This window comes from Rhopalosiphum maidis, chromosome 3, assembly GCF_003676215.2.
Source record: "Rhopalosiphum maidis isolate BTI-1 chromosome 3, ASM367621v3, whole genome shotgun sequence".
NCBI classification, from domain to species: domain Eukaryota; kingdom Metazoa; phylum Arthropoda; class Insecta; order Hemiptera; family Aphididae; genus Rhopalosiphum; species Rhopalosiphum maidis.
The window spans coordinates 20,006,835-20,025,285 of record NC_040879.1 but is presented as its reverse complement, the minus strand read 5'-3'; the positions used below and the strand labels follow the sequence as shown (position 1 = coordinate 20,025,285).

The window sequence follows — 18,451 nt, the reverse complement described above, 5'->3', positions numbered from 1 at the left end:
CTAAAAAATACATTAATTGTTTTTAGGTAAAAAATATTATTATTGTTACATATTACTTATTATATTATATTATAGTATTATACTATGCAGTAAAGTAAATATTCTTTATTTCGAAAAGTATTAATGGTTTCGAAATATTGTTTTTAACTTGAATTCATTGTCAAACATTTAAATTAACTGAATACAACAAAACTTTTTGAAGTTTAATTTTAATTGTTTATAAAAAATTAACTTATCGTTAGAAATGATTTTAATTCAAAATTCGCAGAAAAATATTGTGTCTTGAAATATTTAAGTTAAAAATAAGTGTTGTATTTCAAAAAAGTAAAGAAAATATTACTACGATAAAAATTACTATACAATTCATTTTTTTTTTTCAAAATGTAATTTTGTGATAAATCAAATTTATAAAAAAAAATATTTTTAAAAACGTGACAAGATGAGGAGTTTGTTGTTAAAATAATCGTACAGATGTTTATTATACTATATTATGTGATGGGGAGCACGTAATCATATTATTTTTGCCTTAAATATGATGATAAAAAATGTTCATAATATGCATTCTTAAAAAATTATTATTTCTGTTAAATAATAGTTAAATATTTAAACAAATTATGTTTAATACCTATGTCCTATGTACAATAAAATTAAACTACAAATTATAAATATTAACTTGTTTTAAATTGAAATGTTTACGTAAGGTCACTTAGTTATTATTTAACGGAGAAGTTATTTACTTGTTCTAGTTATATTCCAATATTATTTTATGAAGGTGAGCCATTTTCTGATTACTTTATTTTGTAACATAAATGCGTAAAAGCATACTACTCTTACAAAACCAATAAGATTTCTTTTTTTCCATCTCTTTTTTTATTTTATTTTATACTTTATTATAATTTTTTCTTTTATTAATAAATAAAATACAATTGAATTGTTGATAAAATAAATACATTTTATTTTATTTTATTTTTTTCCAGTAAAATAAATATTTACCGAGGGAAGTGATTGATACGTTGATAAGATCTCAATGAACTGATGACATTTGTATTAACATGGTTATTTGACCATAATAGATTAAAGTCATTTGAATCGGAATTGACCTGTAATAATATAAAAATAATGTATAAATAAATATATGAACTAAATTTAAAATAATTAATTTTTTATTAATTTTTGATACTGTAAAATTGTATGGATGATAAACTAGTAACTCAGTAATTTAAGTAATAATAATTGATTACATAATAAACTCTTAATAGTCTAAAAATAATATTATGTTAATTACAAAATCAATGGTAATAAACTAATAACTAAAAACTAGGTAGAGCCGGTAGAGGGCTTATAGAATTTGTATATTTTACATAATTACGAAAACAGTAGTGTAAGAAACAAATACATTTTATGTTAAGACAAAACTATAAAATCTTGTTTTGCATGTAATTGCATATTTTGTAATCTTTTAGAGCTTCAATTATGATCTTGTCTATAAGTCCTACACTCCAGTTATAATTCACATGTATATTTTTATAAGAACTATAATAATTAATTTATAATTATAGTTTACTACATAATAATGTTAACATTAATTTTTAGGAAGTTTAGGAAGGTACACATTATCTGTTTGATTTAGTATAAAATTAAATTTAATAGTTGCTATTTTAAAATGTTAAATAATAAATGAATAAGTAATAACACTAAAACTATACTATTTAAGAAACTGTAATTGGGATATTGGAAAGTTTTCCTGTTTAACACAAGCACAGCGTAGTAATTATAAGCGTTCATTTTTAAATGTACCAAATACCAATATTGATCTAGTGAATAAATAAGAATTATCAAAATATATTTATCTTCTACCGATCAAGTCTATATACTCAAGGCTTTTCTTTATTGACTTTTCCCACAGGTTTTTCGATTTTTATTTTTTTAATTAAATTAAAATATCCTAAATTATATGGTGAAATATTGAAAAAGTAGAAATTCAAAAATGTATACATAACAATACAATTTACACATTAATAACATTAAACACAATAATGTTATACACTAATACATTTTTACATTTGTGTACACACAAGTAATAACTAATAAGTATAATAGTATAACTCATTAAGTGTATATAATATACTTAATCATGTAAGTACTATGTATGACTAATACAATAATACCTACTCCACTCCGTATTTTACTTTTATAAATATAAATGATTCCGAAACCGGGAAACCCGTAAGACAGTAATACTGTTTCACTTTGTGAATAAAATAGAAGACTATATTATTACGTAATGTACAATATTTTGCTTATGGGCTACGAGTCTACGGCACGCAAACGACAACCCATAAACACTACCACTAAACAATATCAAATAGTAATAAATAATAATTGATATACACAATATGGATTATTCGACTGTAAAAAGGCCATTTTGTTGAAATTCAGAATGTGTTTAAATAGAGTTCTTAAGCTTATATATTGCTACATTTTTAGCTCCATGGTTGTATAAAATATTGTCTTTTTTCTCTGTTCTCTAGAGTCGAGACAAAGATTTGTTTGTCGAAAACAATATAATAAACTTTTATCATTACTTGTTATTTGGGGGATCAGTTAATTTTAAGCAGTTATTTAAATTAACAGAAATATAATTTCGTTTCGCATACAAATTGGATTTGTTTGAATTTAGTATCAAAAAGATTTAACAGATTGATTTTTTTGTCATACTAATTAGTTATTAATGATATTATATAATATAGTTATAGTATACATATTATACCAATATATTCGATGTAAAATATAATTGCAATTCGCACAGTCCGATATTTATTATTTCTAACTAATTGTTCAATTTGTTATTTGTTACGTATGCAACGTATTTTTTTATGGAGTAGTGGAAACTACGTACAACAATCATGAACTTGAATTAAACAGAGGTTCACCGACTACTAGTATTAGTCAATAAGGTGGTCCCGTGAATATGTCTGTGCGTCGAATTCGTAAATAACTCGGTAGTTTCTTTTAATTTGTTCGAAGTCAGGAAGATTAATAAAATCTGTATTACTGTTTTGTATTGTTAAATCAGAATCAATACATGACGGTGATTTCATTAGTAAGTTGACATTATAATATTATATAACATTAAGAAAATTAAATTACTTTAAATGTGCCAAACTATTATTATTATCCTACACTCCAAATAATAACAACTTAATACTATTTTTTAATTTTTAACAATAAATACCGACTTAATAGTTATAATATGTTTTATAAAATACGATGTACGAAAGTAATAATATTTTATTATAGATATTTTATCTAGTTTATTTTTAATTATATTAAAACAGTTAAAACAGTACTACAAGAGTTGGACAAATTATCATTTTCTGATTCAAACGGTGTACACTAGTATTATTATTATTTTAAAGGAACCTACATAATTTTTAAAGAACTTGAAAAATTAAAACAAATTTAAAACTGGCATTAACAGTAATTCACAATTTAATTTTGAAATTTATTTATATTGTAGTCTAGGTTATAGACTAGCATTGATCTTCGTGTGGGTGTAATAACTAGAAATTATTAAAGTATAATATCACTACAGTTATATCATAATAATTATTAATAACTATTAAATCTCCATTTATTTACACTAACTAATAATGATAATAATAATAAACACAAACATAACATTATGATCTAAATATCTAATTGAAAGAGACATTGGTATTTGGTACCTCATAATAGATTAAATAACGACATCTACTATCTAGATATTTAAATATTTAATACGTGCATGATTCTTGTTGTATAATATATATTATATCACCAAAAATCAAAATCCAAAATAAAATATTACCCTATAAGTTCGTATATTATGAAAATAAACAAATTAATATTATTAGAGTAGTTTAATTCTCAAGAAAAAATTGTATGCAACATATCGAAAATAAATCATAGCATCAATCATTAATATTTTTTTTCACCTTGTGTCCTTGTTTATTGTTTTTGTACAATAAATATCTGAATTGAATAATATATTTTATCAATTGAAAACATAACAATTTATCAATAATTATTATTGGCTATACGTATATTTAATAATTAAAATACTAGCATTTCTTAATTATAAATATATATAATATAATACATGATAACCGCTTCAACATATTGTACTTGGTAATTCACTGCGATTATAAACAAAATAAGGATGCATAAGATAATACTATCGTAAATTGTACAACAAATAAGCAACTTATAACACGTGTTTTAAATTTAAAATAAAACAAAATTATATTACACTTACGAAATCTAAATCATAACTAGATTTATTACAGTATAATAATATGTATACTAAAACAAAACATATTTTAATATATTTAATAAAATATTAATAATTCCTAGTGACAAAAAAAAAAATTAAAATACATTAAATTATTGTCAAAATTACTATTACATTTTATAATCTGTATTTAGAATATGAATAATAAAGAACGGCAAAAATTCAATAAAATAAAATTTAAAGCATTAATATTATAAAGTTTTTAGATTCTGTTAACAGTAAAAATGTTCATGTACTGAAAAAACGAATAGTACTTTTTACAAATAATTTATTAATTTTCGAATTTTACTGTTTTACTGTTTTAAATAAAACTTACTTTTAACAAATGCTGATTATTCTTCGCCGTTTTTATTTTATCTCTTTTATGGGCAACGACAATATACGCGGAGACAAAGTATAGACAATAGCCACCTAACCAGTGTAACTTGTATTTTTCGACATGAACCAGTTCGTAATGTGTGTTATATAATAGTTAATATTTATAAAAAATAAAGTTGCGAATTATAGGAATGAACATTTTTAGCCTACTATATAAACGAAAAATTCAAATAGTTATATTTTGGTTTATCGTTTATCTACATTAATAATTAATTAGGTATATGTTTAATGTTTATAAATGGTTACGCATCAACCAAACGATTACGAATTAAATAAATATGATTCATTTATTCAAAATTAAAATCATTGGATCATAGATCGTGTTTTTGTATTTCGTATATGCCAAATTAAATAATTCCTTTTAATTTTTACATTACGCCACGGCCGTTACAATGGTCATTACTCATTGGTCAACCAGTTGTAAGCTTGTATCTTTATCAAACCAAGCAACAGGAATAATTCGATGATAATAAAAGAATAACTTATATGATATACCAATAACTTATTTTATATTAAATTTATAAATATCATTTGTGCTAATTGTAAAAAGTTCCGTACAGATTGTACAATTTAGAAGCTAATATAAACTAAAATTTTAATTTAACAAAACGAATATTTAAGAAATAAACTCAAAATATTACGTTAGAAGATTTTTACAAGTATACAACTATAAATATACGATCAGTTCATTAAACGACTAAATCATATTATTATAATGAAATCAGCTATTATAATATTATACTTATTACATGCCACATCAAGTACATGGTACATCATTGTGTAATGTTGGGTTTCCTAAAATTGAAAATATGGAAATAACAACATTATAATGGTATTATTTCATTTGTTGTAATAAAAATATAGAATATAATAGTATAATATTTTATAATTTATAATAATGAAACCTTGACTTTCGTGATCGTTCATACTCTATAGCACATTATTGTTGATAGCGATGTTAATCATATTATTAAGTAACAAGATGATTGATAAGTATGAAAAGTATAAAAATATCTTTAAACATGATTAAGTATATACGTAATCTAAATATATGAATGATTTGAGTAATTTTATTTTTTTTTTAATTAACTGTAGTAACTTACTTAATGTTTTTACAGCAATACAATTATGAAATTATAATGAAATAATAATTGTATTAAAAAATGTATAATATTAAAATATTATAGTCGTTAAATAATGTATTATAAACAAAACATATGTAAATTAATAGTTTATACAAAACAATAATACATTTTAATGTTTTACTATTCGTCAGTCTTAGTAGGACCCACCTGTAGAAACATTATGAATTTATTTTTATATAATGTACGTAGATACAATGATATGTATAATAGGACAGGGGTAAAAGCTTTAACCACAACAATAAATAAATAAATAGTTACTTAACTTTAAATTAAATATAAAATATAAAAATCTTTCATACATTTTAGGTTTAAAATTTTAAGGACTATAAAGTATATATTATATAAGCCGCTTAAAATACCAAATACTCTATTCTGTAAAAAATGTCATATGTTTAATTTAAAAAAAGCTATTACTAACGTTTTTGAATTTTAAATGTTTTTTTATTATTTGAAGCACTCTACTACCCAAGTACTGTAAAAAGGGATTTTATAAAACAACATTTATTGCTATTAAATAAAGTAAAACTTTGCGTTTAAGCATAATAAAAGTATAGTTAGGTTTCCATCTTGAATTCTTGAAATCTAATTTTCGTTTTTAAAACATCTATATTAGCAAGATGTTTATAATTTTTTTTTTGCATTATAGACGTTTATTGATAGCAATATGTAAATAGGTAATAACTGATAAATTATGTGGACCTAACGATATTAAAATGAATGCATAAAATCATTTGATATAATAATTATAATAATGTATTATCATTTAAACGTGTCTTTTTAATAATTGTATTTTTCAATCAATATTTGTGTAAAATAATTGTCATTTGTCTTATCTTTCAATATAATATGAATTTACGAACCCAACTCACGAATCACGAGTCACCTAAAAATAGACTGAATAGCGACGTTTTCCGTGTTGGCTATTGTTGTAGATTTTACCACGGCACACACGTCTAATAATAATATCAATAATATGAATGTGGAGATATAATTTCGATTCGATTTCAAGAAAGTCGTCGAAAATATAAACAAATATAACATTAACCATTTAGGCGTATATATTATATATTTATATGGGTATATAGAATACAAACGATGCATTGCTACTATTGAAAAAAAAAAACAAAATAATAAATAAACGTAACGCTAGTGTGACGAGGCCAGCAAGTTAAAACATATTTAAAAATATGGCACGCATTAAACATATTTTACAATTTTGAAACATAAAAATATAATACAACGAGTGTGGGCCGTCAAAGTATATCAATAAACCTTGGGCGTTATCTGTAATAAAACATTAAACGGCGTCACTGAGCTCGGTAGTATTAACATTGAACGAACAAAACGTGAACCTGACCTGTGCTGATAAATGATTACGAGTCTTCGCGGAACATAACATATTATATTATACAGAAGTACACCTATGCACAATATTACAATAATAAATTTAGAATTCTAAACACATATCCGGAATCGTATTAAAATGATAAATAAATATCGCGGAAGCAGTTTTTGTGCAAATTAGTTTTTATTGTTCGGACGTTGGATATTTATTATGATATTCTAGCCCACGTAAAATAACAATAAAATATTATGTCCGCCTTACTATTATAATATTATAAGTGCATTGCACGCGACATGCGTATTAGTGTATTACGTCAAAATAGATGATGTTCTTTTGCTTATTGGGTTTTTACTTTTTACTATTCTACTCTGTAGATTATAAATGATGCACACATACGTCGTGCGCCAAAATGTGTACGCCGAGTGCTTATTAATAAACAATAAACTCGCACAGGTATTTCAGTATTTCTATAGTAACATTGTGCTTATAGGTTTTACATTTTGCTCATGACAAAATGATATATTGTGTAAATGTAGTACAATGCTATACGGTGTTTGACGATATTGTTGTAATTTATAATACGATTGGTGTAAAGGCATTTCAATTTCAATCAACGCAGCTGTTGCGCATACCCGACTTTTGTGTACGAGATAATAATATTATATATATTTTTTAAATATGTAACGCCAAGTGTGAAACAATGGACACGGTAGTTTGTCAATTGTTGTTCAAAGTCCTTTCTAAAAACATTTAACTTAACGAAACTTAAAAAAGTGTATACATACTAGTTGCCGGGCCCGCAATTACCGTTGGAGAGCACAATTTAATGCTTTGTCTCAATTTAAAAATAATTATGATCACTGTTCTCGTACCTACTGCATTTTAACCTACGTGGCCAATGATGAAGTCGTCAAATAAAATTTAGCTTTATGGGATGCCAAAACGGTAACGAATTTGCAGCAGCAGGTCTCGCACATTGGTTCGCTATTTTATTTACAGTTCAAATTTTAATTCACCTATTATTTTAAAAATGTTGAGTACTACGACAACTGAAAAACTTCAGAGACCGTGTATTACACATCATAACGAATGCATGTTAGGGTTTTTTTTTTTAATTATTAGGTATCTATTTAGTATGTACTATTTACGTATTATTTTTTTTTTCTAAAAAATAAAAACAATTAATGAACACTTTTCAAAACTCACAAACATTAATAATAATGTTAATTATTTAACAATAATTATTTATTGGTATAATAAAATATGTTAGTACGTTATTTACTTAACCTAAATATAAATATTTACGCTTTATATGAAAATAATTATCGTCATTCGAAAAATATACGTATAGTCTTTGTGTCGTCGTGTCGTTATTAATTATAATATTTCGTACAATAGACAATAAATTAACATTTTGAAAATACAACTACGCGAAACTATATTATATAGATACTTATTTAATAAAAATAACGATCAGTTTTTAAACGAATTTAAAGTGTTAACAAAAGCTTTAAATAAATTTCTCTAAAGTTTAACCGAAAATTGAAACAAGAATTATACAGCCAACAGCCATATTAGGTACAGTACTTCAAATTTTCAAATATACAATAAGCGTTTATATTTTAATGTTGTGTTTGATCGGTACTTGTTATTTCCGTGTATTCAGGACTATTAGCATTGATTTTAAATATTACTAATAAATAATAGGTTTAATATAATCAATATAAACAACAATTCTCAGTTTTCTTGCAAAATAGTCGGCGAATGTTGGCCGCTGATTTTTTACCTACAATTTTCGATTTTCCATAATCGCTTCAAACAATATTTAATCGTAAATAATCACTAACTAATATTACAGTAACATTTTTCGATAAATTTAATTATTTAATCAATGTGCACCAATAAACGCCATTTTACAAACTCGGCTTGGCCGTCGAAAGCGGAAAATTATTGCTTTCTTTGTTACGACTTAAGGAGTTTATGAAAATGAATTACGACACACGACTTATTTATAATAGTAATTTACTATTTTTGTGGTAATGTTATGTTTTATTCGAGATCAACACTTTTTTCGCCTCGAGAAAATCGAATAGGTAGTATTACTTGTGGATTGTGACATAATTGTTATTCACAATATTAGGAGTGAAAAATACACTTACATACCACACGCCGTATACAAAATGGCATAATATTAATAAAAAAAATCATAATTTTGTAGAGGGACCTTCGAATCTCAATAATTAACGCCGCACTTACGAATAAATCATATCATCGCGATAATTATTGATACCATAGATCACGATGGCAATCATTTATCCCTCGTTATCCGGTTATCGTAATTTGGATTCGGCTCATTAGTGGCGGGAAATAAGTGTTTAAACGCGACGAACGATTGCGTATCTTTATTTATAGACATCTTTTTTTTTTTTTATAGTGTTATTAAAATGTAACCCATGACGATATTGTAGAAACATGACGTGTTCTTACAGGTCGAAAATTCAGTGATCGAACAGCGAAAAGAAAAATGCCTTGTCGTTATCAACCGGGAAGCCTGGTGAGCCTGTCGGAGGACAGAGTCGTGTCCGATCTGGTACAGACATGTTACCAGATGCACGAGCTGGCCCGCCGTAACGGGTTCGCGTCGCCGTCGCAGACGTTCGCGTTCGCCCGACACCGGATCCGGCCGTTTTGGATTGCGGCCGTCCCCGCGCTCGTTCGCCGCCAGTTGTTGACAAAGTGCATGGCCACGCTGGCGGACGCGATCCGCGAGGGCCACTCCGTCAGCGCGGCGGCGGACAACGTACCGCTGTACCTGCTTGGCGTCATGCTGGACGGCGACATCAGAGAGCTGCGGGTCCAACTGTGCTGTTACTACGGGTGTAGCCATCAGACCGCTTTGCTCAAGCTGCTGGCGCAAGAAGCCCGGGGCCTGGTGTCTCTGGAGCTGGTTAGGCCGACGCTATTGCGTTTAGGTATATTATAATATAGTACAAATAACATTATTATGCGCCATATTTACTATTTTAGGGGTTCAGATGTTTATGTACTTGATATTACCAAATAAGTTTTACATAAAAAAACCCAAAACATACACAAAAATAATTGCCTAAAAATATATAAGCATTACTCAACTATAAGTTATAACTACTAAAACAATATAATTAGATAATTGAATAAATATGAATATTTTTTTTATCAATTATCAGAAATTATAGGAATACAATTAAAACAATAATGTAAAGAGTGTGTTCATCATAAAGAAATCATCGGAGTTAAAAAAATTCAATATTTTAAATTCTACATTGAAATACGTCATGGGATTTAATATCATGGATAAATACACGTATTACGTAAATGTAATTTTACATAACATACGTGGTATTTATTATCGATCCATTTTAAAAAAGAGAATCCCATCATGACTTCCTTATAATGTAAAAAAATAAATTAAATAAATTTTGTTATATTTGTATATTATCGGAGTAATCAATGTATTGATTATATAATGATTTGTTTTTTTTCTCATGTCATTATCATATCATTACCTTTTTTAGCTGTAAAAATGTTCAGAATTTCAATTTCAATATATTTTCTGGTAGTAAAATGAATTTTATTGGTATGTGATGGGGGGGGGGTCATGAATAAAAAATGTCTAGTACTTTTTTAAGTTATTTATACACTTTATACATATTTTAGAAATTTTTTTACTTTTATACAAGTATAAATAAATCGATAAGAAATGTTTCGTTCGATCAAAACCTTGACAATTTAACAAAGGTTTATCATAAGTAGTTAATACTAAAACCAAAAAATCTAAAAATATACACATATTTTTTTTTGTAAACATTTAAAGTTTAAAGTTTAAGTTTGGACTAAAATAAATTTAAATTAAGAAGAATAATTTTATTATTTTAAAAATGTTGATGTAAAAATATTATTCATAGGTATTTGAAACTTTCACGAGTACATAATATATCATTATATTTATAATATGCACTATGATATTTTCGAAGCATTTTGACTAATTTTATGTTGTTCTGTTGTCTATTTATAACATGAACTTAGTTACACCGTACTACAATAAGACGGAGTCAGGTTATTATGTAAATTATAAATATATATATATACATTAATTCAATCTACCATATTAATTAGAGAAAAATAAATAACTATAATAAAAACATAATATGTAAATATATATTTTGTATTTAGACGGGCGGCCAGAATCATTCATAATCGTTTTTCGTATAGAATTATTTATTATTGAATACAAATTTAACCCATACGACATACATTACAGCAGTCAACGATGAGGTACATTCAACACCTAATGAACAGCAAATAGATTACCTAATTTCCTCCTTTTTCTTTATCAATGCATTAATTAAATATCTAATAAATTAATTAATTAAAAAGTCTAATAAAAAAAATAATTTTTTATTTAATATTTTAAAATAAAAAATATTAAAATGTACGTAAATTGCATTCATAATCTCAAAACAAAAAAAAATATGTAGTTATATGCAAGAAAAGATATGAACGAATTAAATTTATATCTAGGTTGGTATTTAATGAATCAATAAAACAAAACGTGCAATTCCATAAACATCCAAGCCCTAGATAGTATTGTGCATGCCGCATGTCCATTAACGACGCGATAACTATTAATATTGTTATTATTTATTGTTATTGACGTTATAATGTGGCGGTGGTCAAAGACGCCGATAACAGATATCTCGTTTTCATCAGTCATTTAATATAAATATATAACCAAACCAAGAACAATAGGCATTACACTGTGACTGTATAAATATTAAATAGTAGAAATAAGCGAATAAGTGCATATTTTCGTGCATTCGTGTATAGTGTAAATTATAAAACATTGATAACTATTTGAATATTTTATGGTAATCTCAGATCACTTGAAAATATTTACATAAATTAACATTATAAATATAAATAGAGAGATCCTAAATTATAATAGTTATAACTTTATAAGGAACGATTTAGCGTTTATAAGCGATTTTGAAATACGTTTTTTTTACCAAATGCTTGCGCATCACTACAATTGTGTTTCAAAAAATGTAGATTTGATAGATTCAAAAATGTAACCGTATATGCTTATAAATGTATTTTGATCGTTTTTAATATATTTAAATATTGTATTTTATTTTTGGGAATTTCGAAACAAAGGTTAATTTTTAAAAGACTTAAGTTCTGAATTTTTGATGATGTGTGCTAATAGATACAATCTAATTTTAAAGAATATAATAAAATATTTTTCAATACATTAATATATGTGCCACAATAATGAATTTCACAAATCATTAAACAAAAAGTTATTAAAGGGAACAAAAGAATGAACCAATTTTTTTCAAATTTAATAATATAACTAGTTCAAATTGTACGTTTCTAAAAACAACTATTAATATATATATATATTTTAGTCCAATTTTAAAATTGTTTGAATATATTTTTCGCAAACTTCCTGTAAAAATCTATTAAGTTTCAATAAATTTATCATAATAATATTGTTTTTGTGATTCTTAGTAGAATTGATTAGTCACAGTATGTGGGATTAAAATTAAAAAAATAATATTTTAATTTGAGTTAAAACTATTATCATTATAAAACTCAACATTTTAAAACTTCTAGACATAAAACGGGACTCTTAAAAGCACTTTGTAATGAGTTAAATTAATATTAAATATTAAATAATGATGCATGCCAAAACTATTATATATTTTTTTAAATTAATAATAAAATATTGGTATTTTTCAGATACACAATTATTTCAGTCAGTACTGTTATCAATGAGTAATTTGAAACGTTTAATTTTAAAAAATATAGCTTGTGATAAAATTCTTAAAACTATTGGACAATCGTGTTCTCAGCTAGAAATATTAGATATATCTCATTCAAGTCAAGTAACAGATAATGGTATAAAACACCTTTTATTACAAATTGAAATTAAAGACAAAGCAAACAATTTCAACAAACGTAACATTCATTCAACACCAAGATGGTGGCACGTTATAAAAACTCTATCAAAGTAATTGTATATTAGTAGAATTTTTTCAAATTTGTTATGCAATTTTTAAATATAAATGATTTTATTATTTTCAGAAAAATTAAAGTTAAGACTGGTCGACGAAATAAATTAAACGATTTATCGTTTCTCCTGGAATATTGTCAAAAACCAACAAAGTTATGTTCTACATTAAATACATTAAATATTGCCAATACTAGTGTCACTAGTAATGGAATCCTAATAGCTTTGCAGAATATACCAAATTTGGAAACTTTAGGTGAATACTGTCATATTGGTAAAGCTTTAGAACTATTGGATAAATCTACAATACCATCAACTAAACTTCAACTGACAATGGCTAATGCATGTCGCACAACTTCCTCAAGACTACAAGTACTTTGCAATACATGTACAAAACTCAACAGACTGACTATCACTGAACCATTGCATTCACCACTCATGTTAAGTCAACTCCCAAAAACACTAACAATTATAAACTTACAAAACGTTCCTACTGAGCATACATGGTTAGATGGCTTGTACACATATCTTATGGGGCCACAATCACAAATTTTACGAGAATTATTTTTAAAATTTCGTAAAGATGAAGTTTCATTAACAATTGACTTGGGTATTTTCTTACCTCAACTGACAAACCTCGAAACATTATCAATTGATGGAGTTGAATCATCATTATATTCAAATTCATCAAATATCATATTAAGAAATTTTGAAAAAATCCAACTCAGTAAAGTTGACCACCCAAATACTCTGCAACGGCTAATAGAATATACACCAGAACTGAAAGTATTACATGTTTATACTTGTTTGGGATTAAATAGCTTAAATTTCATGGAATTACTTAATCCTAAAGAGACAATTCCGGCGAAACAAGTTTCAAAAAGTTTAAACTGCTTGTATATTAATGATTTGCCACATGGAAATATTAGCACGGTTAAACATATCATAGATTTGTGTCCAGAAATAAATAAAATTGGTAATATCAGCAATTGGGACATTAGTCAAGAAGAGATAAAAGATTTGAATACATGGAAACATCAAAATAATTTTAAATTAGAACTACATGCAAATTCTCATTGGTTCTGTTCAGAATGTTTTCCTATTTTATGATATTTCATAAATAATAATATAATAATTTATTAAATATTTTAATATTGTTTTATATGTTTAGATTATATTAGATATTATGAAAACTGTTTAATAAAATAACTGTTTAGTTATATTAATAGTTGCATAATACATATATATAAATATACATACTTTATAGTTATTAATAATTATTATTAAATATATATTTAATGATTAATATTAATATAGTAATATATAATATAATAAATATTATACAATGGAAGATTTGTAAAATATTTGTAAAATGTGTATCATATTATTTAAAAAAATAGTAGTTATTGACTATTAATTGATATCATGTGATTATATTATACATTTACTGTATCTACCTGTATAATTTTGTATATTATTTTTGAAAATAATATATTTATGAAATATATTTATATATATAATTTATTGGTATTTAATATTTATTGTTAATAATTACTAGCGGTCCAATTGCGGATACTATTTAAAATATATTTGAGGTTCAATAATCTTGGTAATAGAATGTAAAAAAATATATTGTTAATAGACCAGTAGATAAAAATAATTAAAATAAATAAATTTTATTTCATTGTAACATTAAGTAAAAATAAAATATCATTGCATAAGCCATAAAGCATAGTCTATCTTTAACCAACAATTTTATTTTATCTTAGGTTAAATAAATTATCCAAATAAGAAATATATTATAATCATAATTTATAATAATATTTGGCTGTTTTTCAAAATATTATTATAACATGAGAAGGTAATCAATACACAGCTTTAAATGGCTTTTAGAACTAAAAACATGTATAGTTTGTGCACATGCTTAAAAAATAACAAAAGATATTTATTATTTTCTTTAAAAATAATATATTAGATACTATTTTATTTGTTTGATCAAAAATGTAATGTTATGAGTCACCTACTAGTAGTACCTAGCACATACATTAGTACATTATACAGTAATCTGTTTTCTAACCTTCTTTTACCATGCGATACATCATAGTAAGTAAAAAGTATTTACATATATGTCACGTTCTCAACAGGATCATTTTATGTAAACAAAAAATTATTTAATATTGTTTTGTATTACAAGACTAAGATTGTCTAAGATACAAAACAAACATAACCAAAACTAAACTTACAATGGAACCCAATAAGGTATGTCATATCATATTATATACAATTTATTTTATAATAGATTATAAATAAATATTTTTAAAAAATGCTTATAATAACTAAAAAATTATACACTATAATTTGTTACACTAAATTTCAAAAACAGAAATTAGAAGAAAAGTTGTGGATGAAAATTTATCTACTGACAAAAATCTCATTTTAATTGGGGATAATAGCTTCAGTTATTATTTTTTTAATATTATTTACTAAGTGCATTTTTATAAAACAAATATTTGTTTAATTATATCTGTTATAGTTCATAAAATCATAACTAATAGTTTATTAATGCTAGTTTTATCAGATATAATATATACCTTAAGGTATTTTCTATATTTACAAGGTTACATATTTTAATAATAAGAAACCTTAATATGATCAACAATTTGTATTATGAATTATGAGTTTTATTTAACATCTTCTTAGTTTTTACCTACATTAACATATTTGTTGCCTCCGTCTTATAAATGCGTAATACAGTAAATTAACATTCAATTTAATTTTAATATTTTAATTTTGAAACAAATTATAAACGTATAAAATATTATAATTTAAAAATATTCATAACTCATTTAACAAATAAAATATTCAAAAACACACCTGAAAAATGTTGTTACCTTTATTATTTTCATATTAAAACTAACTAAACTAAATGAGAACTGCTGAACATAAATTTGCTGTGCCACACACTTATAAAATGAAAACAACACAAACAGGTAAGGTGTGCACAAAACAATATTTTGGTACAGATTTATAGTATACAAATTATAATAATAAAAGAAACACATTCAACGATAAATAAGTCTATTAAATACAATTATCTTTAAATATATAATAATATAAATTGTATTATTTTAATGTATTTGATTAGTGTGTAAATCAGAGATTCCTAACCAGGGTACAACGCAATTATTTGATATATATTTTTATTCTATAGGTCATAAGGCATAGGATGCCTCCGGATTTTTAAAAAAAGACTAAGAGTGCCCTGAGTCAAAAAAGGTTAGGAACCTCTGGTTTAAATATTAAAATTTGATTCATTATCATTCATTTATCATAATTTCCTTATATATTTGCTACTTTTTTAAATGTCATGAAAACTAAAAACAAATAGGACGTGAATTAAATTGGGTGGCTTCTCTATATATGTATATTCACTAACCACATATTCTAATTGCACTAGGCACATATTGAATATATATTTAAAAAAATAATAAATACAGCTCTTCAAAACTAACGACATTGTAGTAATTTGAAATTGTTTAAAAATCATTATTTTTAAGAATAAGCAAAATATTTTTTACACTTTTATTCCCTAAAAATATGTATTTTAATAACAATATTATCAACTTATTAGGTAGATACCTTAATTAGAATTATTTGGTTTTTTTTGTGATTATTAAAGATAACAGTGATTACTAAGATTATCAAAAAACAATAATATTATATTAGACATATTTCCATAAGCAAGATATTTAAATTTAATATTATATGATTATTATGGGTAAAATAAATGTAAAATAAAATGTTTGGTCTAAAGGAATTTTATTGCCATATAAATATATTAAAGTAGTCTCGATAACTCAAATCTCAAGAAGGATAACAATATAATTTACTAACATAGATTTTTAGTTTTATAACTCAAATAAAATTGTGATATTAAGGTGTTTGATTTAAAGAAATATAAAATGTATATAAATATTTAATAGTCAATATCAACATAAAATTATACACGATGTCTCACTGACTTGAATCTTGCTAGTATTTTTTAATAAGTTTACTCAATAAAAAGCCACAATATTGTTATAAACAATGGTATATTTTCTTTAAAAAAAAAAATTAAAATCTTATGTATGGAGATATTTATTAAGTTCAAATATTAGTTTACATACAGTATACAAATGATAAATGAATATGTATGAAAGTTCAGAAAGGAGGCAAGTAGAAAAATTCTAAAATGTAAAATAAAACCATATATAAAGCGAGATATTTTGTACACAAATCTCTATTAAATAATATACTACCTGCATACCAAAATTATTATAACTAACAAAATTATCAATGATGCGTATAACCTATGTAATACAGATTCTACTGCTGTAACCACGCAAAATAATATTATTGAAATTTTACCTAATACATATTTTTAAATGTTTATTGGAAAATGTAGTTAATTTGTTTTTAATGACTTAATACTTTACACAAACTGAATATTATGCTTATAGTTTCTCACCTCACGAAATCCATGGTTTGCGAGTAAAGTTAACACCAATTTTGAGTCAACATTTAATAATTTAAATGACATGTTGACCAATTTCCAAGGGACATCATCCAATGGTTGATCCAACGCTGACGGATGAAAAACACACGTCTTGTTACCATTTGAAGAATTATTGAAAACATACTTTGTGTAATCGTTATTATTTTTCCCACCCTTTGTAGTGTGGTTCATTTTGCATCAAGTAAAATTTACTAAATCACAATATTGTGTACGACAATACAAATCTAAACTGTAGTCTAAACGTTCATGATTGATTTATTAACAGTTGTGAAATAATAATTTTTACTGTAGGTAACGGTGTATGAACACCATCACATTGATCTAACATGGAAACGCATAATTTGTGTGTTCTATATCTATTATCCAAAAAATAATAATGTTATCATGCCTAGCATTGCCATTTGGCAATAATAATGAAAACTATGGTAATAAAAAGAAAATAATGATTAAAAAAAAAAAAAAACAATAACTATTATCAAAGGCAATGTTGTGTGTTTATATTTTACAATCACTATGGCTCTTATCACGTACGATATGGATACCATATTTGTATATATTACTCTATGGTTGCCAAACCAAACTAACTAATAACTCTGGTTTCAATGCATTTTTTAATTTTCGATATTACGTGTTAACGTAAATC

At 24.8% G+C, this 18,451-nt stretch overlaps 2 protein-coding genes across 5 annotated transcripts in view; one reads left to right on the top strand and one right to left on the bottom strand.

Moving 5' to 3' along the window:
- The window catches only part of LOC113555812 (tubulin polyglutamylase TTLL5), a 35,301-nt gene extending 17,079 nt beyond the window's left edge, over positions 1 to 18,222 (bottom strand). Inside the window, exons 1-2 of the mRNA XM_026960360.1 lie at positions 17,761 to 18,222; positions 994 to 1,100 (exon numbers count right to left, since the gene is read on the bottom strand). Coding sequence (XP_026816161.1) covers positions 994 to 1,100; positions 17,761 to 17,979 — 326 coding nt within the window. The 5' untranslated portion in view covers positions 17,980 to 18,222. The remainder of the gene's footprint in view (positions 1 to 993; positions 1,101 to 17,760) is intronic.
- LOC113555813 lies at positions 2,961 to 14,372 on the top strand. Of its 4 annotated transcripts, none has more exons than XM_026960362.1 (4): positions 2,961 to 3,103; positions 9,691 to 10,173; positions 12,983 to 13,253; positions 13,328 to 14,372. In XM_026960362.1, exons 2-4 carry the CDS (start codon positions 9,726 to 9,728, stop codon positions 14,361 to 14,363), a joined length of 1,755 nt encoding a protein of 584 aa, XP_026816163.1. In that variant the 5' UTR covers positions 2,961 to 3,103; positions 9,691 to 9,725; the 3' UTR covers positions 14,364 to 14,372. The 4 variants fall into 4 exon arrangements, with proteins under 4 accessions (XP_026816163.1, XP_026816162.1, XP_026816165.1 ...); XM_026960361.1 differs by lacking the exon at positions 2,961 to 3,103 and adding an exon at positions 7,952 to 8,146; XM_026960364.1 differs by lacking the exon at positions 2,961 to 3,103 and adding an exon at positions 7,953 to 8,180.
- Positions 18,223 to 18,451: the final 229 nt, after the last annotated feature.

Coding starts and splice junctions, on each gene's coding strand:
- LOC113555813 (XM_026960361.1), top strand. Junction 10,174..12,982: donor GCCGACGCTATTGCGTTTAG/GTATATTATAAT, acceptor GGTATTTTTCAG/ATACACAATTATTTCAGTCA. Junction 13,254..13,327: donor GTTATAAAAACTCTATCAAA/GTAATTGTATAT, acceptor TATTATTTTCAG/AAAAATTAAAGTTAAGACTG.